The 26773-nt window shown below is 38.8% G+C and overlaps 2 protein-coding genes across 2 annotated transcripts in view; both read right to left on the reverse strand.

Moving 5' to 3' along the window:
* LOC138176631 (protocadherin alpha-C2) overlaps positions 1 to 18819 on the reverse strand; it is a 140963-nt gene extending 122144 nt beyond the window's left edge. The window contains exon 1 of the mRNA XM_069107415.1: positions 16258 to 18819. Within this exon, the coding sequence (XP_068963516.1) occupies positions 16258 to 18654 (2397 nt within the window). The 5' untranslated portion in view covers positions 18655 to 18819. The remainder of the gene's footprint in view (positions 1 to 16257) is intronic.
* Positions 18820 to 22114: 3295 nt separating this feature from the next.
* Positions 22115 to 26417, reverse strand: LOC138176633 (protocadherin alpha-12-like). Its single transcript, XM_069107417.1, has 3 exons — positions 24068 to 26417; positions 22256 to 22302; positions 22115 to 22174 (listed from the first exon to the last, which is right to left on the reverse strand). The coding sequence occupies exons 1-3, from the start codon at positions 26415 to 26417 to the stop codon at positions 22115 to 22117; spliced, it is 2457 nt and encodes an 818-aa protein (XP_068963518.1).
* Positions 26418 to 26773: the final 356 nt, after the last annotated feature.

Below are 26773 nucleotides of genomic sequence, written 5' to 3' on the forward strand. Positions count from 1 at the left end.
CTCTCTCTCTCTCTCTCTCTCTCTCTCTCTCTCTCTCTCTCTCTCTCCCTTCCCTCCAAAAGAAAAAACTAGAGCAGCCAATAATTGCTTAATGTGTTTGAATAATCATTTCATCTTTCACAAAGTAGAAGAAAAAACAAGGATAAATGGTTTTTATGGATATCATTCTCACCAATAGGGTGGGCCTAGTTATTAAAGTATAAATTATCTAATCTAGTACAGTGAAAAGAACACTGAATGTGTCTCAGCTTTTAACCCTGCCTCTGACTCACACCTTGTATGACCTTGGACAAATCATTTCATCCCTCTGGACCACAGCTTCCACATTTATTTTTTAAGCAATTGGGGTTAAGTAACTTGCTCAAGGTTTCACGGCCAGTTATTTCTGGGTGTGGTACTGAGTATCTGAGCCCAGATATGATCCCCAGGTCATCCTGACACTGGAGCCGGTGCTCTTACTCGCTGAGCCACCTGGCCACCCCTAAGCAATTGGGGTTAAGCAACTTGCTCAAGGCTACATGGCCAGGTATTTCTGGGTGGGTGCTAAGTGTCTGAGCCTGGGATTCAATCCTCAGGTTATCCCGACACTGGAGCTGGTGCTCTTACTCGCTATGCTACCTGGCCGCCCCAAGCTTCCACATTTATTAAAAAAGACAAGATCGTCTTGAGATTCTTTCCAGCTCTTAATCTGTAATGGGAGTGTTGTATGAAAGTGATTACTCCATGTCAGAAGATAGGTAGAGAAAAAGAACAAAGTCAATATGCAACCTAGAATTTAGGGAAAGTATATTTGAAAGGACTTAGGGAAATAGCAGGCAGGATCCTACATCCTGTATTCTTTTGGGGAAGTCAAATTAAAGCAACTGTGAAGGATTTTATATATCAAATTGAAATGGCACAAAGAAAATAATCTTCTACAATAAAGAAATGCAAAAAGTAGATTTGAGAATTTATTCAGTCTGACCTATCTCCTGACCTCCAGGCTCATATCTCCAACTGCATATTAAACTGTATGTCCTGTAGAAATCTTAGATTCAATATGTCTGGAATTAATTCATTATCTTTTCATCAAACTATCCCTGCTTCCAAGCTTCTTTATTATTGTCAAAATCACTACCATCCTCCCAGGCCCAAGCTTGCAACCTAGACACCTCACATCCTTGAATCCTCACTTTCTCTCACCATCAACCCCCTTATACAATCTGTTGCCAAGAGTTATAGATTTTATATCCTTAACATCTCTCAAACATGGCCCTTTTTCTCCTCTAATACTGCCTCCATCCTGGTGCAGATACTTTAATGCACTATTGGTAGAGCTGTGCACCACTCCAATCATTCTGGAAAGCATTGTAGAGCTGTGCACCACTCCAATCATTCTGGAAAGCATTTTAGAATTATGCCCCAAAAGTTATGAAACTGTGCATACCTATCCTTTGACCCAGTAACATAACTACTAAGTCTACATCCCAAAGAAATCAAAGAAAGAGGAAAAAGACCTGTAGTACAAAAATATTTATAGCAACTCTCTTTGGGTGGTAAAGAGTGGAAACTGACCAAATGCCCAACAATTGAACAAGAATGGCTTAAAAAGTTAAGATATAGAAATGTAACTCAGTGCTAGTGTGCTATAAGAAATTATGATGGGGATGGTTTCAGAAAAATCTGAGAAGACTTGTATGAACTAATGCAAAGTGAAGTAAGCAGAACAACGAGAACAGTTTATACAGTAACAGTAATAAATAATGTATAAATATAATAACACAGGATAATCAACTTTGAAAGACTAAGAAATTCTGATCAACAGAATGACCAAGCATAGTTCTAAATGGTTCATGATGAAATATAACATCTACCACTATATAGAAAGCTGACAGACACAGAGTGCATATTGAAGCATATTTTCTCTTTCTTTTTCTTTCTTTCTTTCTTTCTTTCTTTCTTTCTTTCTTTCTTTCTTTCTTTCTTTCTTTCTTTCTTTTTCTCTTTGGACATGGCTAATGTAGAGATTTGTTTTGCATAACTATACAGAATTGTAATGGCTTTTGTTTTTCTTAACTTTTCAATGAGTAAATGAGAGGAAGGAGGGAGGTAGAAAATTCAGGACTGAAAACAAAATAAAATTGAATTTTAAGAAACATTAGAAAATCTTAGAAAAAGAGTGAATGTTCTCAAAATAATAGCAAGCAACAAGATTCAGAAATTCAATTATACAACAGAAATTATTTGAGTAAAATCAAGAAAGCAAAATCAGAAAAAGAGAAGAGTTCACTCCATTCAAAAAATTAATCTGGAAGACAGGGGTTGAAGATGGGAAGAAGAAGGAAGGAAGGAAGGAAGGAAGGAAGGAAGGAAGGAAGGAAGGAAGGAAGGAAGGAAGGAAGGAAGGAAGGAAGGAAGGAAGGAAGGAAAGAAGCAATTTATTAACTGCCTACCCTGTGCTAAGCACTGTGCTAGGTACACTACAAATATTGTTTCCTTTGATCCTGACAACAACCCTGGGAGGTAAGTTCTACTATTATCCCCATTTTACACTTGAGGAAACTGAAACAGCAAGAAAGGCTTGCTTAATGTCATACAATAAGGATTTGAGGCCAAATCTGAATTTAAATCCAGTTGATAGGCCCAGCACTCTATCCACTGCTCCATGAGAAAAACATGGTGGAACAAAAAGCTTAGACGTTATGTTTGACAAAAAATCATAAAAGAAAATTGCCTAAGACTATTGGAATCAGAGGAGAAAGTGTAAAATTATTTAATCCAAAAGATTCCACAACAAAGGAACCCCAGAAATACAATATCCAAGCTCTAGAATTCTAAAGTAAAAAAAAAGAAAATATTACACATGGCTTACAGAAACAGATCACATACCAAATAACTCCTAGCAGAATCAGTGTCACTCATCAGCAACAAATAAGAAAGGAAAAAATTGAAATATTACATACATATCCCAAAACAAAGCACCTTATATCCAAAGGTAGCAATCTTTCAAAGCTGAGAATAATTCCACAGGAGGAAAAATACCTTGGGTAGAATTGACTTTTCCATTTATTTCTTTTGGGGGGAAAAGGAGCTGAGCATTCTTTGAAATTCAAAAACAGCAGACAAAAGAAACTTAAGGAGGGCAAACAAGTGTGAATAATTTGAAAATGCTAGATAATGATCCAGTGCTTGCAAGCAGAGAAGGGTACACAAAACTATTGTTTTTTGGAGTCTCACATAATTTAAGGATCATTAGAGATACAAAAAGAGAAAAGTTCTAGGCTTCAATGTTTAAAAAAAATTATGCAGGATGGAAAAAAAGGAAAGGATATTATGTTTCTTAAATTTTAGGTGCCAGAAATGAAGAGTATTTCAAACAAAGAGCTGGGGTAGGGAGAAGAGGAAATCTAACTAACCAAACTCTGATTTAGGCCAGGCAAGAAAAGGTAGTTTAACCCCCTAAAATATATATTGTAGTAGTCTAATAATGTAAAACGAGCAGGGACTAGACTGGGATAGGGAGAATGGAGCGGTGAGGGAGCCAGAAGGTGGAAAGAAGAAGCTGATGGCCTCAAACAAAACAATTATTGAAGATTTGATTTTTGAAAACAAGAAGAGGAGGAGAGGGGGGAAGGAAAAGGGGAGGAGGAACAAGAAGAGAAGGAATAAGAGGAGGAGGAGAAGGACAACAACGACAACAACAAGAAAGAATAACACAATACCAGAATGTAAAAAAATGCATGGTAAAAGAAATGCAAAAACAATAATAGCTGTGAATATCAATAAAGTAACATGCCCATAAACTAGAGGTTGTCAAAATGGATTAAAAATAACTAACAATTTGTTGTACACAAGAAATACACATAAGATAAAGCTTATATACAAAGTTTAAAAAATGGGTTAAAATGGAATTCATTATGCCTTAGTCAAATCCAAAATATCAGAAATGGCCATTGTGATCTTAGATCAGACAAACTCAAAAATAGGCAGTATCAGGGTGGCTAGATGGCACAGTGGATAGAAAACCGGTCCTGGAATGAGGAGGACCTGAGTTCAAATCTGACCTGAGACACTTAACAGTTACTAGCTGTGTGACCTTGGGCAAGTCACTTAACCCCAATTGTCCTGCCTTCCTGCCTCTAAAAAGACAAAAAAAGAAGAGGAAAAAAACAGAGAAAGAAGACAATGTATGGAATTCCTGATGTTAAACAAAAGTGATTCCCATATACAAACCAGTTCATGAAAAAGCAAAGGAAGAAAATTATAAATAAATATCATTAATGGGTATTAATTAAAACTCTGATTCAAAATATTGATTCAAGAATTGATTAAAATTTATTCTTGAATTAGAAAAAAGAATACAGTAACATGTATTAAAAAAATTATTACTAGGTAAAATTTATACTAGGAATTTAACGATGTTGGAGCATCATGAAAACTGAAAACATAGTAATCAATCATCAAATTATTAAAATTACATGGTTAAACAATATTCATCATTCATATATATCAAAATATATTTAAAACACTTTAAAAGCATCATTATACTCTTACTTAGTATAATTTTTTTAAACTATCTGTCCAAGATCTGGCACTATCTGTAAAGGAAAAACATTGTAAACTTTCCTGGTGAGAACTGGGTAAAGAAAGGATGCTTGTTGTTTCCATCATTCAGTGAATTGGTGCTAGAAATGCTATATCAAGTAGATAACATCATGGAATGCCTAGCAAAATCCTCAATCAGTAAAGAATCTAATTGATAGCTATATAAAAATGTTAAATGCAAAATAAATCTACAAAGAAGATTTTAAAAATTTCTATGTAGTTCTAACAAAAAAACTAGAAATGATAAGAGAAATTCCATTCAACATAATAACAAAATTAATAAAATATCTGAGAATTAACCTTCAAAATACATATGAGATTTATCTGTCTAGAACTACAAAACACTAAACAGAAATGAGGGAAGATTTTAATAGTTGGAGAGAGATTCACTACTCATAATTGGTTTGTGTCAATATAATAAAAACAATAACATCATCTAAATTAATTTACAGATTCAGGGTAATTCCAGTCATTATTATGGATGCTTTCTGGCACTAGTCAAAATAATAATAAAAATAATCTGGTGAATCAAAAAGTCTAGACTTTCCAAGGAGATAATGAGAAAGCTGGAAGGTAGTGTCAGAGATGGAGTGACAGTCATGAGGACTTGGTATTCTGTAAGAGAGATGGAAATTACTCCACCTCTTCCCTTTGGACCAGGGCTCTTTTGGGGTACACCCAGTGTTAACTCTAAGCTTCTCCCTCACACTAGCATCAATGATGGCTACAATCACATGGTAGTGGGAACACATGCATTCCTAGGTGAGCCTGAATTCCTGTCAACCTTATCCTTTATGTTTTCTCTTTAAACATGTCAGCAACTAGTGACCCAAAAATAGGCATTTCTAGGCTGGAAATTAGTCTAAGAGGTTAAGAGTTTCTGAATCAGGTGTTAACTGTCCAGGTGGAAGTAATTTTAGTATCAGCACTGTTTCTCAGAAGAGAAGATGACCACTCACAGAATCATCCAAAATCTGAAATACTAAAGATCCAGACCTGTTTCTCCCTCTGACTAAAAGTGTCAGATTTTGTGACAATACAAAGCTGAAGTGAATGAAAAAATACATATTAGCATCAGTTTAGCAGCCCCACAATAGTTGTCTTTATCTCTTGGTATATAATGAATGTGATAGATTTTCATTTGATCTTTATATATCTGTTGATAAATTTCAATGAGTCTTGTCTACTCTAAATATTCTCTATGGCAAAAGAAATGAGCTGTTGTCCTGCACCTGATACCTATTTTGTTCAGAGTACTTTTTCTAGAAGAGGCCCAATTATCAATATCTTAAGATGACCCTAGATATGAGTTATACTTAAGCATTGTTTTGGGGGGTTTCTCTGAAGTTCTACCCCTGGGTGGGTCCAGTTGACCAAGAGAAACAAAAAACCTAAACCTTACTGACCTCTAAAAATGAAACCATCCTGTATGAATCCAGAGTAGTTCCCCTTTTTGAAAAGGAGCCCCCTGTACCACAGATAAGCAATATACTGATGAGGTCAAGTATACAAGGGGGGAAACCCTAAACACATATAAACAAATATTTATAAGAGCACTTTTTGAAGTAGCTAAGGGCCGGAAATAAAGTGGATCTTCATCCATTGGGAAATGCCTGAATAAACTGTGATATATGAATGAAATGGAATTTACTGACCATAAAAATGATGAATATGAAGAATTCAGAGACATTTGAAAGACATGTATAAACTGATGCAGAACAGAGTAAGCAAAACCATGAGAAAAATGTTTCTATGATTTTAGTGATATAAATGAAATCACAATTTAAAGACTTCAGGATCCTAATCAATACAGTCAAAACTATAACTTCAGAGTACTGATGGTGAATCAGTCAATGATATTTTATTAAACATCTACTATGTGTCAGACACTGTGCTAGGTACTACAGATACAAAAACAGAGAATGAGACAATCCATACGTACTCTGAAGGAACTTATACTCTAAAGGGGGATGAAGCATGTCTCCTGCCTCAAGTCATGGAAGTGGTAGAATATAAATGTAGAATGAGATATGTATTATCAAACATGGTCCATACATTGATTAGTTTTGTTTAATTGTATCTCTTCATTACAAGTGATATTTCTACTGAAATGGCGGTAATGTGAAAAGAGAATCAACAAAACTTTTAAAAGAATTCAAAGAAGCTATATCCCAGTGAAGGAAATACAATCAAATGAAAAATATACCTAATGACTATAACAATGTAAATAACACCAACATTGAGGAGCAATGAAACTCTAGTCAAAGATAATGGTCAATATGAGTGTCATGCTATAGTTTAAGGATACACCCTTACTTTCAGATTACAATCAATAAACTTTTTCAATGAAGGTAATTTATAAACAGAAGGTTATTAGAGTATGTGTTGGTAAGTATTGTATCAAAATACATTGTATCTATCATTTCTTTTAAGAAGAAAAGAAATGGGGAGAAAATTAAGGATCAGGTGACAAAATATTAAAATTGGTATTATCCAATAAGAATAGTGACAGAAGATATAATACTCAGAATAAGCTGACTTTGACAAAGAATGATTGGGGGAAGAGGGAGGCAAATGACTTTTTCTATGTGAGGGAAAATAGAAAGATCAAAGTATAAATTGGACCACTTCTTAGGTTTTATTGGATTATAATAATGCATTACAGAGAGAAAGTGAGACTACTCAAATTTAATTTTACTTATGCTTTCACTTCCAAGAAGAATAATCTCTATATTTCAAAGGACAGAGAAAAATAGCCTATATGAGTAAGAAAACCAAATAAATCGTGTGCCTAGCAGCTTTTAATGAACTCATATCACCAGGCCCCAATGAACTGCATCCTAGGTACTGAAAGAGCTAGTGCACATGACTAAGCCACAAAGAATTATCTTTGACTTCTTCGGTTTTTTTTTCATTTTAAACTTAACAAACACTTCCCCCTCCCCTAAAAAAAGGGCAGGGGAGAGATATTTCCACATACAAAGTATAACATAAAATAAGATTGTATATGAAACTGCACTTTTCTATGGCACTGAGGTTTTTTAAAGTAAGTAATAAATTAAACACATTACTTTCAGAGCTGCCCCACTTGTCTGTGCTTCTTTACTGACTTCCTTCTCTTCTGTGTACTTTTTTTTTTAAGTTTTATTGACTGTGGCTTTGTCCTTTTTTTGGCATTACTATTTCTAGACCTTCTCCCTCCACCATCAAATTTCCCTCCCCCAATTATAAAAAGAAATTTTAAAAATTTCTTGTTAAAAAAAACAGTCACATAAAACCACTTAAGTAGTCATGTCAGAAAATGCACGTCTCTTTATACACCTTGAGTCCATCATATTTGTGTCAACAAATAGGTACTATGTCTCACCATTGTCCTCTCAAAACATGGTTGTTTGTTGCTATGGTAAGAATTTTTAAGTCTCTCAAGTATTTTTTACTATGTTGTTGTTATTACATAAAATGTTCTGCTGCTCCTATTCACTTCATTCTTGATCGGTTCATTGAAATCATCTCAGGATTCTCTGAAGACATCTTTCATTACCTCATGTGATACAATAATATTCTATTATAATTATATACCACAGTTTAGTCATTTTGCAACTGATTAGAACTCCCTTATCTTCCAGTTCTTTGCTTTCCTTTATTATCTTTTTAATGTCCCCTTCAGGAACTACTCTCTCAAGGTTATTTGCTTTGTTATTTACCATTCACTCTCTGATATTATCTTTCCTCTTAGCCCTTTCTTCTCTTTCCTATTTCCATGTTGAATTTTATATACTTCTGCATGAAACTCTGTGTGTGTGTTCAGTTTCAATGATGATGAGATTCATTTGATGTCAGTTTGTCCTATGCCTTCCCTCAATTTGTATAATCTTATAGCACTCCAACTTTGAGAAAAAGTCAGTTCTATACTCTTCTTCCCTTTAAACAATTTCCTTTTCATTTCCTTTTCTTTTTATGCTTAAAAATATCTAAAAAGAATTGATCTACAACAAATCCTGTCTTAATTTAATGTCCATAATGATCCTCCAAGACATTAAGATTCTGAAATACTTGTTTCTTCCGCTGATTAGAATGTTAGTTCTTCACCATGATATTGTGCCTTACAATTGTACAAATAATTTACTTGTCTGTTTCTGTTGACTCAAGCTTGCATTTCAAAGTTCTTACTTGGCTTTTGTCTTTTTATGAGGAATACTTGAAAATTCTCTATTCCAGTAAAGGACCATTTTTTCCTGGTATACTCAGTATTACAGGATGTTATTCTTGATTGTAAGTCTACCCCTTTAGCCTTTTGGAATTTTTTATTGTGAGTCCTCATCTTGTTTATGGTAGAAGTTACAAGGTTTTTCTTATTCTAATTATGATTCTTTGGTACTTGAATGCTTTCTGGATGCTTGTACTATTTTATCTTTGAGCAAGGAGCTCTGAATTTTACTAGGACATACTGGGACTTCTCCTTTGGGCTTTATTTCAGGAAATGGTTGGTGAATGCTTCCTATTTTCATATTTCCCTCTGGTTGTAATAGATTTGGCAGTTTTTATTTAGAATTTCTTGAAATAGAAAGCCTAACCTTTTTTTTAATCAAGATTTTCAAAAGCTCTGATGTTCCCAAAATTATTTCTCCTTGTCTTGTTTTCTAGGACAGTTATTTTTGATCGAAGATATTACACGTTTTCTTCCATTTTTTTGAATCCTTTGATTTTGTTCTGCTTCTTATCGTCTCATGAATTCATTGATTTCTATTTGGTCCATTCTAGTTTCTTTGGGAGTCTGTTACTTGGGTAAGGTTTGTCACTCTCTTTTATCCTATATGTTTTCCTTACAATTCTTTCATCTAGAGGCTTTATTTCATATATTAACTCATACTTCATGAATTCTAGGTATCTACATAGTCTTTAAGTCATGTTGTCTTCCAGATGTACATTTTCTTCTGGAAATTTCATTTTTTATTTGTCTCTGCTTAAAGTTGTATAGTTTCTCTCATCTTCTAGGTTGATTTTTTAGATATCACTCATTCAATTATAATTTTTATGGTGCTTGATATCTTCTGTTTATTAATCTCTCCATATTTAGTTCCTGAATTGGGTCTTTGTGCTAGGACCAGGCTATGCCTTCTGACAGAATTTTAATTGAGGCAATAGGCCCTGCTTGGCCTCAACCTGGGTCTTCTGGATCCTTACACCTTCCAGAGTTTGTCCACAATAAAAGTACTAGTAGTTTTTAGGTCACCCCCTAGTTCTTTCAGGCTTAGTGCTGGATTTTCAGGATCTTCTGTATCTTCTCAGGAGACAGCGCTATGGACCTCAGAACCCTTAGGCCTAGGATGCCTTTCTGCTGGTATGGCACTAGTTGCTGTTACCCCAGTCACTGCCAAGGTCCATGTTGTGAATTTTTACCTCCCTGGGTCTATCTTATGAGAGTCATCCAATATTTTTGCCTCTAGATATGGAGGCTTTCAGGCTACAGGTATCCCCATCTTTTTCTGGTCACAGTGGAAGACTTCTATACTGTTTGCCTGTGCTGGCACTGCTTTTCTGATGGGTCCTTTTGTGAAAAGACAAAAGTCAGATTGACTGTCAATGGTCCAGGATGTAGCACATGACCTTGACTCTACAACCCCTGCTCCAAGCCACCTTCGTGGCAATTGGAACAAATTGTTCTCATGCACCCATTCCACTGGGGGGAGGGGAAGTCTTCACATGCTTTGGGTAGACATCCTTCTATATCAACGTGGTCTGAGGGCTGTTGGTTACCCTTAACTTGGTTTAGCCCATCTTCCAAGATAGTTTTACAAAGGTGTGGATACTGCGGATGCTGCAGTTTCTTGGAGCCACATGTAAGAGTTGGGTGACAAGTGAGACACAAAAGGTGGTATCTCTCAATTACCTTTGGGATCAAATATAAATTCCTCTGGCATTTAAAGCTCTTGACAACCTAACCTCTTCCTATCTTTCCACTCTTCTTACACACTACTCCTGTCTATGTACTCTACAATCCAATCTTTCCGACCTATTTATTGTTCCTCATACAGCCTAGCACTGACTGTCCCCTATGGCTGGAGTACCCTTCCATCTCACGTCTATATATTAGACTCCCTGGATTCCTTCAGAACTTAACTCTCCTGCCACCTTCTACAGGAGGCCTTCCTCATCCCCCACAGATACTACTGCCTTTCCTTCAAAGCATAACTAGTATCTCTTTGTATGTATGTGTATCCATATATATGTACGTACACATAGTTATGGTTATACATCTCCCATTTAAAGGTAAGCTCCTTGAGGGCAGGGACTGTTTTCATTTTTTTGTTGTATTCCTAGCATTTATCAGAGTGTTTGACTTACAGAAAGAAGAAAACCTCTATGAAATTCTTCTTTATTGACTACATGATTGATTATGTCTCCATGATTCTATGAACCCTGAAAACAATTCTATGGGGCATTATTGCTCGTATTATGCCCATTTCATAAACAAAGAAACTGAGTAATCACTCAGTTCACATCATACCATTTTGGTGAAGAGGAGCAGTCTTCTGACACCACTTATAGGAATTCTTCCTCTACACACACAGACCTAACCATTTAGATGTGGTTCTATTCTAGATCTTCAAGTAGACTTTATCTTGTTTACTTTAATTGGATATTCTTTCAGTTCTATCTGACTGAGCAAATTTGATCTTGGATAAACAGAATTCCATTTGTTCTTCTCAATAAGAAGGAATTAAATAAATGATTTTATTTCTCTTATCAATTTCCTGATTTATCTTTTAGTTAATTAAATAAATCTTCCTTCCATTGCCTAAAAGTTTGACAGATTTTCTCTCATATAACCTGATGGTTGCTTGGCCAGAGTGACATTGGTTGTAATGGCATGATATAGACAGACACACAGTCTTCCAATTGGGAGAGTTTAAAATCTAGAACTGACTTAAATGGAGCCAGAAAAAAACATGCTGGTTTTTAAGACACTAGTGTCTGCTTTGGGGAGGCAGCCATTAATGTGGATGTGTTAGTGATAAATGGATTATAGTATAATTGAGGTACCTCAAATTATATCGGGAATCTTTTCCACAATTTTTAATTAATATTTTCTTAAATTTTAATGAAGTTTAAGGTTTAGGATATACAATTGCCAAGTGAGAGAGAAAAGGGAAATAGCCATCATATTGTTATCTATATTTTAAAAAGAAGAAAACTGACACATCACAAGCTCATTATGGTTGCACAGCTAGAAAGAAGCAGAGATAAACCTTGAATTCAGATCTTCTGAAAACAAAGCTAGTATTATTTTTCATTGCACTATACTGTCTCTCAGTACAAAATGTAGGACATTACTTGTGAAAGAAATATTTTTATTTCAACCACAAAAAATATTCCAAAGCAAATGAAGAATAAAATCATTTAATTTCTCCTTTTGTAAGTAAGGAGTATGACATTCTCTTGCTCTGCTGTGCATGTCCATAAAGGACTCCTTCTGTGAAACTATTGTAAGATAAAGCAGAAGTGTTAAACATGTGGCCCAAGAGCAACGCACAGCCCACCACACTCCTGATGCAGCACAACCCAGATTAGCATGTAATTGGGAAAGACTTAACAAAATAAATTTAAGTATGATAAAACATACATAATGTTCCTGTATGGTTTCCCAAGTCAGTGTGTGCATGCAGGGATCATTATGTATAGTTTGGTGGCCCTCATTTCTATTTGAGTTTAATACCACTGATAGAAGGCATGTAAAATTAAGACAGAATATTCCCCTTAGGCACAGGACCATGATAAGGTGGAACAGGAGTTGGAAAATCAATTGTTTTATACCCCCACACACTGTAGATTATTTTATATTACTGATCTTTATTTTCTGTCAGAAACACCTTCACCATATGAAATTTGAGACATTTTTATGCTGACAATTAGCATATGGGAGTAGATTTAGGCTCAACAGGTATGAAAATGTATAAAGTATTCAACACAACTAGCTGAGGAAGAGAGAAGGATTAAATCCTATACTGGAAAATAAATAAAACACTTATGTGGGTCTACACTAGATCTTGAGGCCTTTAAAGGAAGGGTCCTTTTTCATCATTTTCTCTCCAGGGCCCAGCAGAATAACCTGAAAGTAATAGGTACTTAATGTCTGTTGAATATGAGTCAAACTGGTCAAAGTCATGAATATTTGCTTTTGAAATGCCCAGAGAAGTATGTTGTGTCACCTTAATGTAAGTCATACAAATCATGCATAGGCATTTCCTTCCCATTTCTGACTAACAACCTACCTAGTTCAGCATTTGTGTGTCAGAGATGATGGACTCTGTTTCCACCCTTTTGGTGACCCAGTCCTGAAAGGATTTGGTGGTTTTGTTTGTCATTGAAAGCTCTTCATGTCATCCACATCCAGAGAAAGAACTATGGAGTCTGAATGCAGAGCAAAGCAGATTGTTTTCTTTTTTGTTTTGTTTTGTATTTTCTTTCTCATGGTTTCTCTCATTCATTATAAATCTTCTATACAACATGACTAATGCCAAAATATGTTTAATAGGAATGTATATGTAGAGCCTATATAAGATTGCAGGCCATCTTGGAGAGGGAGCAGGGAGGGAGGAGGAAAAAATTAAAACTTATGGAAGTAAATGTTGAAAATCAAAAACAAATCAATTAATTAAGAAAAAAAGTTCTTCATAACCTGAGCCCTTCCTAACTTTCCAGAATGTTTATACCTTACTCCCTTCCATGAACTCCACAAATGTACTTGCAGTTTCTCAAACAACTCCCATCTATTTCTGTGCCCTGACTGTACCACAGGCCTGGAATGCTTTTTCCTCATATCAATCTCTGAGCTTCCCTGGGTTCTTTTAGGACTCAGTTCAAATCCCAATTCTTCAAAAGTTCCTTCCTGGTCCCCTGCTGCCACCACCACCCTTATCCTTACACACTAACACCTTTCCAGTTTCAATTACTTTCATCTACTCTGTCTATAACACCCTAATTAGCTAAGCTGTTTCCCTTCCTCCTAGAATGTATGCTTCTTAGGGACAGGAATGGTTGTTTGCCCTTTTTCTGTATTCCCAAAGTTTATAATAGGGCCTAGCCCAAACTAAAAAGACATAACTGCATGCTAGCTGCCTGACTGACAAATAAGGGAAATCCAGAGTGGTCCCTTGGCCCTCTTCCTTGACCCAGGGTGGCAGTAGAAGTGCACAGTACTGTGGCAATTAGAAGAGGCAGCTTCTGACTCAGCCTCTTTTTTTCACACTGCATATGGCATCATGTAATACAAAGCTTCCAGTAAGAAGAACTTTAAAATGGGGCTTCCAGATGTGACCATCATGGTAACTTCTCCCACATGGCTTCACAGACCTGCTATTGAAACTGTGGCTGCTTTTCTACTTTGGTGTTTGTTCTTTCAACAGCTTATGTGAATGAGAACCTATTTGGAGATGTAAGTGCTCAGGCTTAAAGTTGACCTTGTGAGCAAGATAGATCCAGAGGTGCTGAGTCCTTTTGAATGGAGCTGAATATCTGCAAGAGGAAGAGCCCCCAGCAACTCTGGGAGAAGACAAACATCAGCATGGGCATCAATGGGAGTCTGACCCATTTGACAAAAAGTCATGTAGTGAAAGTTGTTTAAATAGAGCAGCTGAGGAAAAAATGTAAAACACCTAATAAGCAATTCCACAACTTCTTTGGATTAAGACAGTTTTAAGTATAAACAATAGGATGGATAAGAGTGGTTAGTTCTACTGTCTTTTTACTTTGTCTTACTATCATGTTCCCTTGTTGTTAGAAGCAGGCCTGATTCAGGCTGGAATCTTTTTGTTCAGATGCAACATTAGCATGAGTGGTATCATAGAAAAGAGATTCAACAAGGATAATCCTGCCTTAGCTTGGTTAACTACAGGCTTCCTCATCTCTGTATGGAATTATCTGGTCGGCAAGGTGTTCTGTGGTGTCTCACTGTCTGAAAACATCCACCCTGTTGGAGGGGCTCTGACTTTATGAAAAGACTTTTATTCTCTTAAATGAAAGGATGACACATCAATATGATTAGAGGTTACCAGGATGTTTCTAAAGGGAGGTTTGAGCTTTGGCTCCTAGGCAAATCAAATCCCAAGGACATCTTTGCCACTTTTCAAAGAATAATTAAACTAACTTATATTGCAAAGCAAAGGAGGCAGCCCGGGGGGAGAGAGAGAGAGAGAGAGAGAGAGAGAGAGAGAGAGAGAGAGAGAGAGAGAGAGAGAGAACCCTAATACATTTGTGGTTTTATCTTTTGTGTTTTACCACTTCTTTTGTGTAGAGGAAATAAATAGCTGTCTCATACTTGATTCCTACTGTATGTTGAGTATCATTCTACTCTCTTCTTTTGGAGAAATTTTGCACATGAAACTAAACTTGAACTACAAGTAAATCATCCGTGGAGCAACAAAATGGAAGTTTAAGTAGTCAAGCATGTCAGAAAAGGAAGCCTATACCCCCTCTTAGAAGCTAGACTCCCAATGACTGAATTTAGTTCATCCTCAAGCTTTGGTCCAGAGCAGAGCTAACACTAAGAAAGAAGAAGCAGATCCTTGGCCACAGAAGTGGTTTCTCAAGATTAGGGTACAACAAATATCAATATCTGTTTTTTACAACCATATTTGTAATACTAGAAAATCTGTATAACACATTTAGCTCGGTAAAATTGCCCACCCCAAACTAAACCCTTTTAACAGTGATTTGTATATTAGAAGACACATCTTTGTTGAATATATAGGGATATACTTTTCTTTGAGTGCAGTAAGCTCTATACTAGTAAGGAGAATGAAATGTATATATCTCAGGAAAAGGGAAGAAAAGTTGATTGAAATACAGTTCACGATCTCAGCCTACTGACACCAAAGCCTCAAATAAACTCTAAATTATTATTATCAATAATAGCAATACAACACATTTTAACTAAACTAGTTTAAGTGTGTACAAAAAAATAATAGTTTGCCTAAGCCATCCAATTCAACAACTCTTTGGGTATTTGAGGGAGATGTCATCTTAGCACAATAGGATGTCTCAAAGTTTTAATAGCTTAAAACTGCACTAAGACTTTTGGGTGAGTCTAAATAACATCTATTAAAATGAAATCACAGTAAGAATATGCAACATAACCTTCATCTAGCATTAATTCGCTTTTTCTTTATAAAGCTTGATTTTATGTTTCACAAGACCTCGATATTTTCAGTGTGAATGTTCCTTCCAACAAAGAAGGTGGCCTGCCTGCCCTACCTACCTTAATGGAGTTTCATGAATTTCTAAGGTGCTACAAGAGTTCATTTGGTAATAAGCTATATTAGATATCATTGCTTTGAGGCTTTGCTTTTCAAATCATGGAAATATGGGATATTTATGAGCTTCTTTGTCTTCTCAATCATCTAGACTATGTATAAAGAAGAACTATTTCTACTAGTTCCCCCCAATTGACCAATAGCTCACAGGTTGCACAAAAGAGATAGAGAGTATGATGTGAGTGCAATAATCACTTTCAGATCTTGACCAGAATAGTAACAGTATCTAAAACTATAGCTTTTTGAATCCTCAAATGAAGGCAGATCTTCAAAATTAATGTAATGAAAATATAGATTAAATTTAAAGAAAACTGAATCAAAGCAGAGGTCTTCCTGTGAAGAATTCTCTGTTAACACTCACCTTCCCCAGCTGCTCTGCTCCATATTCCTGCTGCTCCCCACTATGTGACTGACTGGGACATGGGGGAAGATTGGGGCTGAAGGCCATGAGGTCGTTCTTGACCGTTCCTTCTCCAGAGTAAACCTTCTGCCCTCGTGGCTGGGAATACGACCAGCTCCCAGCCTCGTTCGAACACACCAGCGTAGGTTTGCCAGGCCCATACTCGCCCTGCGGGGGTGCAGAGCACCTCAGCGCCACATAGAGCAAGAGACTCAGAACCAAGAGACTGGACACTGAGCAAATCGCTATAATCAGATACACGTTTACATCCACCAGCGCTGCCTCCTTCCTAATTCCTGTCTCGGCCACAGCTCCAGCAACCTCAGACAAAGCTTTAAGGGCCTGCCCACTCTCCAGTAGTGACACGCTCACTGTGGCTGTGGTAGACAGCGCAGGTTCCCCGTGGTCCTTTACTAATACTAGCAGCACCTTCAGAGGCCCATCCGACTCCTCCAGAAGTCGCATCGTGCGGATCTCGCCAGTGTACAGACCCACGCGGAAAGGGCTTCGCCCCACATCCACCTCCGGCAGCAACTCATAAGAGAGCCACGCATTGTAGCCCGAATCCGCATCCACAGCACGGATCTTCGTCACCACGTGACCCGGAGCCACTGACTGTGACACTAGCTTAGTCTCTAGGCCGCGGCTTGCTCCAGAACCGTCAAGAGGAGGTAACACTTCTGGTGCATTGTCGTTCTCGTCTAGCACGAATACCTGGAGACTCACATTACTACCCAGAGGAGGGAAGCCTGCGTCCCGGGCGCTCACCTGGAACTGCAGCAGCTCCAGCTCCTCGTGGTCCAGGGGCTGCAAGGCGTACACTTTCCCGCTCTCTGAGTGCACTGACACGTAGCTCGACAGAGGACGTTCCCCCACCCGCCGCTCTACTAGCGAGTAAGACACCAGTGCGTTCTCTAGTGCATCCGGATCCGAAGCGGACACGGTGAAGATGTGACAGCCTGGGGGATTGTTTTCCTTCACGAACACGGTATACATAGGCTGCTCAAAAGTAGGTGCGTTGTCGTTTACGTCGCCAATATCCACAGACACGCTGGCCGTGGCCCACAGTGCTGGCGTCCCGCTGTCCCTCGCAGTCACCACCAGCTGGTAGGCCGGCACGCGCTCGCGGTCCACGGGGCCCTCCAGTACCAACGAATAGTAATTCCTGAAGGTGGACACCAGCGTGAAAGGGCCGGGGGGTGACAGGGAGCAAGTCACCTGCCCATTGGCGCCTGAATCACGGTCAGATACGCTAATGAGGGCTATGACTGTGCCCGGTGGGGAGTCCTCTTGGACTGGAAGTGAAAGTGACGTCACAGATACCTCAGGAGAGTTATCGTTGGTGTCCAGAATTTCCACCAGAACCGTGCAATGACCAGCCATTGGAGGGTTCCCTTTGTCAATGGCCTCGACCCGAATTTCATACATATTTTTCTTTTCAAAATCCAATTCTCCTTTTACTCTAATTTCTCCTGTATCTGGACTTATGTGGAAAGTGCGTCGCACTTCAAGAGGTACTGGGCTACGGAATGAGTATGAAATATGTCCATTAGTTCCATCATCAGCGTCAGAGGCATTGAGTTGGATCACCAAGGTACCATTTGAAGCGTTCTCTAACATTCTCACTTTATAAACGGACTGGTCGAATTGCGGGGCATTGTCATTCACATCCAGCACTTTGATAAGCAATTCAACACTGCCAGTGAGCTCTGGCTTGCCCCCGTCAATGGCAGTCAGTAATAAATTATGTTGTTGCGTTTCCTCCCTGTCCAAAGACTTCCTTAGAATAAGTGATAATGAAGTCGTTTGTTCACTGTCGCGTTGTACGTGCAGAGAAAAATATTCACTGGGACTAAGCTTGTAGGTCAAGGCCGCGTTCTCTCCTACATCTGCATCAGATGCGCCATCTAGCGGGAAACGAGCGTCTGGTGGTCTCGATTCAGCAATATTTATTTCTTTCTTGTTTTCTGGGAACATCGGAGGATTATCATTAATATCCTTGATCTCCACCTCCACATGGAAAACCTGCAGCGGTTTGTCCACGATCACCTCCAGGTGGATGCTACAAACAGGACTGCGGCCGCACAGCTCCTCCCGGTCGATCCGAGAATTCACAAACAAGATGCCGTTCTGCCCATTGACCTCCAGGTAGTCCCTGCGACCCTTGGACACCACCCGGAACATCCTCGACACTAGCTCCCCGACCTCCAGACCCAGATCCTGCGCGATTCGCCCCACGAACGTACCGTGTTTCGCTTCCTCCGGCACCGAGTAATGGACCTGGCCGCTCCCCACCTCCCAGGCTGTGTGGAGCAGAAGAGAAAACAGTAGAGACTGGACTCTCTGCGCGCCCCCCATTACACATATGAAAGATTAGCAGTATCTGAATTGGTTCTTCAGGGAAGCAAAAGGATAAATTCTTTGTTGTAAACTGTTTGGATCGAGCCAATAGTATGGCCTCTATCTGATTCCAGGAAAGATTTACAAGAGTTGCTCCGTGATCAGCCGGATTCAAGGAGAAACTGCTCCTTTCTTTCTTCACCAAACCTTTTCAGTGAAGAGCGACACCATGTGCCTGAATGTGTAACTAAAATAGTCATGGATTCTCCGAATTCTCAGCTGGTGTGGAATTTCCTTTACGTGTCTGATATTTTCACCTTTGACTTCTGACCTCTACTCCTTTTAAAGAAGTAATTTCATTTCTGGAGATGATGAATCCCCTATTTCTTCCTTTTAGTTGCTGCTCCATCGAACATTTTTGTACCAGAAACATGAAGAGCTTGGCTCTCTCTATACACTTTTAGAACTGTTCATGCATTTAGTGTTCTGAACGTCTTACTGGGAAGCCTAGTGAAGCTAGTTACTTCGAACAATCCTTTCAGGAGAACTGACTTCATCCTGCCTAACTGTGTTCCAGTTACAGCTTGGAAGAGTGTCTCTTTCACATTTCCTTAGGTCTTGTCAATAAAATAGCATTTCTTCCAGTCAGATTGAGGACAATGAGAAATAAGAATTTCTTGGTAAGTGATCCTTTGAATTTTCTTTATTTAAAATTGTGATCAAATTTTTCCTGGGATTATAATCTTTCCCACTGACTTTGTTATCTACGCACAAAATTTATTTTTAAAAATATTCTAAAATTATAAAGAGTAACCACTTGGGTATCTGCAGTGAGGTGTGATGGACATTGAGTGATCATAGACAAATTACAAAGTCTTTGAACTTCAAATTTCTCCTCCATAAAATTGGAATAATAATACTTTTAGCACTTACCTCTCAAAGTTGTTGTGGGGATTGAATGAGATAATGTGAGTAAATCATTTTGTAGGACTTAAAATGCATATAAATGGATATTACTAAAATCCTTCAGAATGATTTGTTTCTTGAGCTGCTTTTATCAAAACTGTTAGGGTTCTGGGCCTATAGTCAGGAAGGTCTGAATTCAAATTCCACCTCAAACACTAGTTGTGAAACCCGGGCAAAGTCACTTAATCTGTTTGCCTGAGTTTCTTCATCTGTAAAATATGGGTAATAATAGCACTCACCTTTCAGTTAGTGTGAGGATAAAATGAGATACTTTTTTTGGCTTTTTGGAGGGCAATTGGTGTTAAGTGACTTGCCCAAAGTCACACACCTAGCAATTGTGTCAAGTGTCTGAAGCTGGATTTGAACTCAGGTCCTCCTGACTCCAGGGCTGGTGCTCTATTCACTGTACCACCTAGCCACCCCCCCAAAAAAACACATTTCTTTTTTTTTTGCTTTTTTGGAGGGCTATTGGGGTTAAGTGACTTGCCCAAGGTCACATGGCTAGTTTTTGTGTTAAGTGTCTGAGGCCACCTTTGAATTCAAGTCCTCCTGACTCTAGGGCTGGTGCTCTATTTACTGTGCCACTTAGCCACCCCAAAATGAGATACTTTTTAAAAGTTCTTTGCAAACCTTCAAGCACTATATAAAGTCTAGCTATCATTATCATTATCATCACTATTATTCTCACCTGCTCTTCTACTTCCAGGAAACCTTCTATAGACATTCCAAATAGTAGAATCCAATAAATGTCACTAAGGAAAACTATATTATGTTTTGGATCTTCTACCTTACAAAGTTTATTCTATGTAATAGGAGAACAAATCAAAAATAAAATATAACCAAGAATAATGAATTTTTTTAAAAACAGTTATCTAATTCAATTATCTCCTTTTTTATACAAATCAAATCTCAATGATTAAATGTTTCCAAACTGATTCCAGTTCACTTAGTTATCATCATGATTTCAAGGGAAAAATACACCCCAAATAATTTGTTCTTAACATTGAATATAGTCTCTTTCAGAAAACAATATATAATCTGGATATTTAAGCCTAATTGTGTCTATCCTTCATGAAAAGTGACATATAACAAGGACGTCTCATGTGCCATTTACATATTTTTGTAGGCGGTGAGGAACCACAGCAATACATCCACATATAGTTGGCATTTGTCTGCTTAAGCAAACAGATTCAGTCTTATATGTAAGTGTTGGAAATGTACAACTGTCCCAAGGAAAGGTGAGTCATGGTCATTGGTAAAGCAATAGTGGATCCTCTTATCATTTGACTTTTGTACCTCCAGAACATCCCTAGAAAGGAAATTTTAAAAATTTGATGAACTCATCTTCACTCTTATAGGAACTGCCATTCTTTCTTTCTCCTAAACATACTGCTGATGGGTAGCATTCATCACATACTATATTCAGAAAATAATGCTAGATGTTGAAGGAGATAACAAAAACAAGATTAGGTCTCTTTCCAACTACCAACATTTTTACTCTTGCACCATACTTATTTATTCCAAACTTATTTTGTACCAGTAGGCTTTAAGTTCCTTAAAGATAAAAAACTTGCTTTTTCATCTGACAGCATGAATACTGAACCAATAGAAGAAGATTCCCCAGCACGTTGAGTAAAACTTTATTGGTAAGTTATAAAGATACAAGGACAGTAGATCTGTAGAAAGAGTATTGTCTCAAAAAAAGAGTATTGTATTTGGAGTCAGAGGACATATATTGTAAATATGGCTGTACTATTTACTCTCTGAGGGATCTTGGGAAAATCTGTCAACTCTCTGAATTACAACTTCTTTATCTGTAAAAATAAGTGGATTAAACTAGATGCTGCTAAGGATGATTCTAGTACTGTCTATAACATTAGAGAAGATCTATTTTGAAATTGGCAATATAGGACCCATATCCATTAGAACACAGATCCAGAATCCAGGCTCTGATACTTAGCACCACACCCAGAAATAACTGGCCATGTAATCTTGAGCAAGTTACTTAACCCCAATTGCTTAAAAAAAATAGAACACAGATCCATCAAAAATATCAAATTATTGCTATTGACTAAATAAGGCACATGGTAGACTCTAAATTTAATTGAACTGATAGTTAAGACTATTATACAAAGAGCTATGGCATAAAATATAGTGTGGCAAACAAAAGTTATGCAAAATACTAGGAGAGATCTGAAAATTCCAAAAAAGCATTTCAAAGAGAACCATGTCTGCTTTGTTCCCAAAAGAGGAAACAACCAGCAACTACTGCTTGCAAAAGGAAAAAGTCCAGAGTAATGTAGAGGGGATGGCGTTTTTGCCCTTGGGTGGAATATATCTTCTGCCAGGAACAATTCCAACCCTTCTTGAAGGAGTATTAATGCTTTGGGGACCCTAGGTTTGCAAATAATAAAATACAGTTATTAATGTAGCTATAATAAGGGATCCCACTGATTTGAGATATTCTGAGATATTATTCATCCGAGGCTTAACTGCTCACAGGGCATTTGCTTCAGCTGTCATACAAGATCTCATGAATACCAAACCGAATCTGACTTACAAATTTTAGAACCTAGAGAATGAAGAAAACAAACATACTTAGTGGAAGAGGATGGGGAAATATGGAAAGGAGAAAATGATGTTTCCCCCTTACATCCTGCTCTTTCTTCTGTTCTTGTCCATCAACACCTCCCAGAAAAGATCACTGGCCCAAGTTAATAAGAGGCATGGGAGAAAAGTGGCCTAGTAGGGGTCTGGTTCAATTTTAGTTTAATTGCAATGATTTCCAGGACCAGCAACCACAGTACTGAACAGCTTAGCTCTACAAGAAGTTACAGCTAGGTTCATCTCTAAAGTTATCATCTAAATATTCCCTAAGGAATTTTAACTGAATGTGTCCTGTATGAAGACACAGTAGTGGAATGAATGGAATGCTGGGATTGGAGTCAATCTCTTCATTGGATTGGTGGGATTAGAGTCAGTCTCTTACATTTGCTGGTTATTTGACTCTGGATGAGTTACTTATGTACTTCAGACACCATTTGAGGACTTAAAAACAAGTCACATACAGGGCTGTAGTTTCTTTACCTTAGTGAATATTCCTAACACACTAAGCAAATGACACCTCCCTCAAACATTCACCTTCTTATTACTAAATCAATTTAGTCCCCAATTGAGGCATTTCAAGATTCTCCTGCTTTCTTACATCTTCCTGAATTTTAAAGCACTTTGTCTTCATATCTTACATAATATTATAGGAATTACTTCCTTCCAAATGTATGCAAGGGGCCAATTTATTAGATTTTCTCTTTGATTTTCTAAACTTTCCTTATTTTATTCACTTTATATAAAATGAGAAATCTTGTGAATTAGAAGCTTAGGAAGGTACATTTTTTTTTTGCTTTTTGGAGGGCAATTGGGGTTAAGTGACTTGCCCAAGGTCACACAGCTAGTTTTTTGTGTTAGGTATCTGAGGCCGGATTTGAACTCAGGTCCTCCTGAGTTCAGGGCTTGTGCTCTATTCACTGTGCCCCCTATGCGCCCCTGGAAGGTACATTTTCTAAAATTCTGGGGGTACCACTTAAGAGCCAGTATATATAATAGATTGTACTGGATAACGTGAAAGAGTTTGATGTTCCAAACTAAGAGCCTAATTTCCTCCTAAAATATGATTAGGGATTAAGCACCATCTACTTTATCATAACCTAGAGGTGCAATAATGATTCCAATTTTATCTTACATATTCATCTAGTTTGCTAGTTGAATTCTTATAATACTCCAATGATCTGTGATCTCATGATGTCATTCCCTCCCCAAATATCATTTGTTACTCTATGCATGTTTGCCTATTCTGTGTGATTCCTTTCCATACCCTTCCATAAACTGGACATAGAAGGTCCACCCAACCTGCTGAGGGCCTTCCTCTGTTTCTCTTGAGTCATAAATGGAAATATATTAGTATTAATTGCCTTATGCAACACCAAGGGGCATACAATTGCCTGCGTTGGTGAGTATATGCTGGGATCTTAAAGCCTGTGGAATACCACTGGGGGTACAACAGGAGTCATCAACCCAAAAAGAACCCTTTATAGTTTAAAAAAAAGAAATACGTGTTTCTTCACAAATCATTGGAACCTATGACTAACCAATTGAGAAACGCAACATTTGAGAACACAGAGATAAAGTACAAATTAATACAAAATAAAAAGCAAAGATTAAACATAAAGCTAGAAATTTAAAAGTCATCATTTAAGATTTCCTAATGATAGCTTTGGACCTGGAGATTCATCAAATATAAAGACCTTCAAACATTATGGACCAGTTACCTCCATTTAAGAATGGAATGTGTTCGAAGATAATCATCAGCATAAAAAAACTAAGTCTAAATTTTAAATTTTGATTAAAAAATGTACAATTGAAAAATAACTCACAATTAGACAGGGATTCTGACTCTCCTCATTTGACTGGGGAAGATTAGGGCTGAAGGCCATGAGATCAGTTTTGACTGAGGTCTCTCCAGAGCAAAATTTCTGCCGTCGCTGCTGGGAATAAGACCAATTCTCCACCCCATTAGAGCACACCAGTGTGGTCTTCCCAGGTTCATACACTCCCTGGGGCGGCGCGGAACACCGAAGAGCCACATACAACAGCAGACTCAGCACCAACAAACTAGACACCGAGCAGATAGCTATGATCAAATACACATTCACATCCACCAGTGCTGCCTCCTTTCTAAGCCCCGCCTCAGGTGCGGGCCCAGCAGCTGCTGCAGCAGCATTGAAAGACAAGGCCTTCACCGACAATCCACTTTCCACAAAGGACATACTGACTGTGGCAGTCGCAGACAAGGCAGGTTCTCCATGGTCTTTTACTAAGACAAACAGCATCTTCCGAGGGCCATCTGACTCTTCCAGAGATCGGGTCGTGCTGATCTCGCCAGTGTACAGACCCACTCGAAAAGGGCTGCGCCCAACGCCCACCTCAGGCAGCAACTCATAAGACAGCCACGCATTATAGCCAGAATCCGCATCCACAGCACGGATCTTCGCCACTACATGGCCCACAGCCACCGACTGTGACACCAACTCAGTCACTGGGCTATCACCAGAGTGAGGTGACAGCACAGCCGGCGCGTTGTCGTTTTCGTCCAACACGAACACCTGCAGGCTCACGTTGCTCCCTAAAGGAGGGAATCCAGAATCCCATGCGCTCACCTGGAACTGCAGCAGCTCCAGCTCCTCGTGGTCCAGGGGCTGCAAGGCGTACACTTTCCCGCTCTCCGAGTGCACAGACACATAACTCGACAGCGGGCGCTCCCCAATACGCCGCTCAACCAGCGAGTAAGACACCAGCGCGTTCTCCTGCGCATCTGGATCTGACGCGGACACTGTGAAGATGTGATGTCCGGGTGGGTTGTTCTCTTTCACAAACACTGTGTACACAGGCTGCTCGAAGGAAGGTGCATTGTCGTTTACATCTCCGATGCCCACAGACACTCTGGCCGTGGCCGAAAGCACTGGCGTCCCACCATCCCTCGCTGTCACCACCAGTTCATAGGCCGGCACGCTCTCCCGGTCAACAGAACTGTCCAGCACCAGCGAGTAGTAATTCCTAAAAGTGGACACCAGAGTGAAGGGCCCCGGGGGGGACAGCGAGCAAGTCACCTGCCCATTGGCGCCAGAGTCTCTGTCGGACACACTAATGAGGGCAATGACTGTGCCTGGTGGGGCATCCTCTAGGACTGGCAGTGACAGGGAGGTCACAGACACCTCAGGATCATTATCATTAACGTCCACGACTTCCAACAAGATTGTGCAATGACCAACCATGGGAGGAGCTCCTCTGTCAGTGGCGGTTACCTGTATTTCATATAAGCTATTGTCTTCGAAATCGAGTTCCCCACGAATTCGAATGTCTCCAGTAACTGAATTCATAATAAAAATGCATTTTTCACTTTCCGGTGAAATCCTTTTAATTCCATAAGAAACCTCTCCATTGATTCCTTTGTCGGAATCTGAAGCGTTAAGTTTAATCATTAGCGTCCCATTTGGTGAGTTTTCCAAGAGTTTAATTTTATATTCGGATTTATCAAATTTAGGAGGATTATCATTTACATCCAAGACTGTGATAAGTAGTTCAACAGTTCCAGTGAGTTCAGGCTTTCCCCCATCAGTGGCCGTCAGTAACAAACTGATTTCTGGAGTTTCCTCCCTGTCCAACAATTTATGTAATACTAGTTCAGGCAATATTCTTTTGTCATTTTTAGTTATCATTTCCAGAGTTAGATAATCATTGTGACTAAGTTGGTACTTCAGGAGAGAATTTGGGCCAATATCCGCATCGGACGCGCCCTCTAGTGGAAAACGCGAGTCTAGGAGTCTGGATTCTGAAATAAATACATTTTGCTGTTTTTCCGGGAACACAGGTGGGTTGTCATTAATGTCTTTGATCTCCACCTCTACATGGAAAACCTGCAGTGGCTTGTCCACGATCACCTCCAGGTGGATGCTACAAACAGGGCTGCGGCCGCACAGCTCCTCCCGGTCGATCCGAGAATTCACAAACAAAATACCGTTCTGCACATTGACCTCCAGGTAGTCCCTGCGACCCTTGGATACCACCCGGAACAGCCTTGACACCAGCTCCCCGACCTCCAGACCCAGGTCCTGCGCGATTCGCCCCACGAACGTACCGTGTTTCGCTTCCTCCGGCACCGAGTAATGGACCTGGCAGCTTCCTATATCCCAGGCTGTGCCGAACAGAATCGAGAACAGCAGCTGCCGGGCTCCCAGGACGCCTTTCTTGGAAACCCCCATAGCCCGCGCTTGATGAATTTTTAGTGAAATAAGCAGGATAATTTCTTGGAGTCTGCTTATCCACAATTTGTCTATTTCCTTAAAGATGTTGTCATTAAACTATCAAGCATCCTTCATCAAAATGGCTCCTATCTTCCTATGACTGCTTTTCAGTATTCAAGAATGGAGTAGGATTTTTCACTTCCCTCACCTTTTGGGTGGACAGCGACACCATGTGCCCATTTGTGTAAGTTTTTTAAAAGAAAATTACTTTCTTACTTTCACTTTAATATCTATGTCTCATCAGTTTTCCCTTTCCTTCTAAACCGTTTAAATATAGATTCCATTCAGTTATAGAATTTTCTTAATTCAAGTAA

This window comes from Petaurus breviceps, unplaced genomic scaffold (assembly GCF_028583685.1).
Source record: "Petaurus breviceps papuanus isolate PSGF00001 unplaced genomic scaffold, PetGlider_PUasm1.0 90035, whole genome shotgun sequence".
NCBI lineage: Eukaryota > Metazoa > Chordata > Mammalia > Diprotodontia > Petauridae > Petaurus > Petaurus breviceps.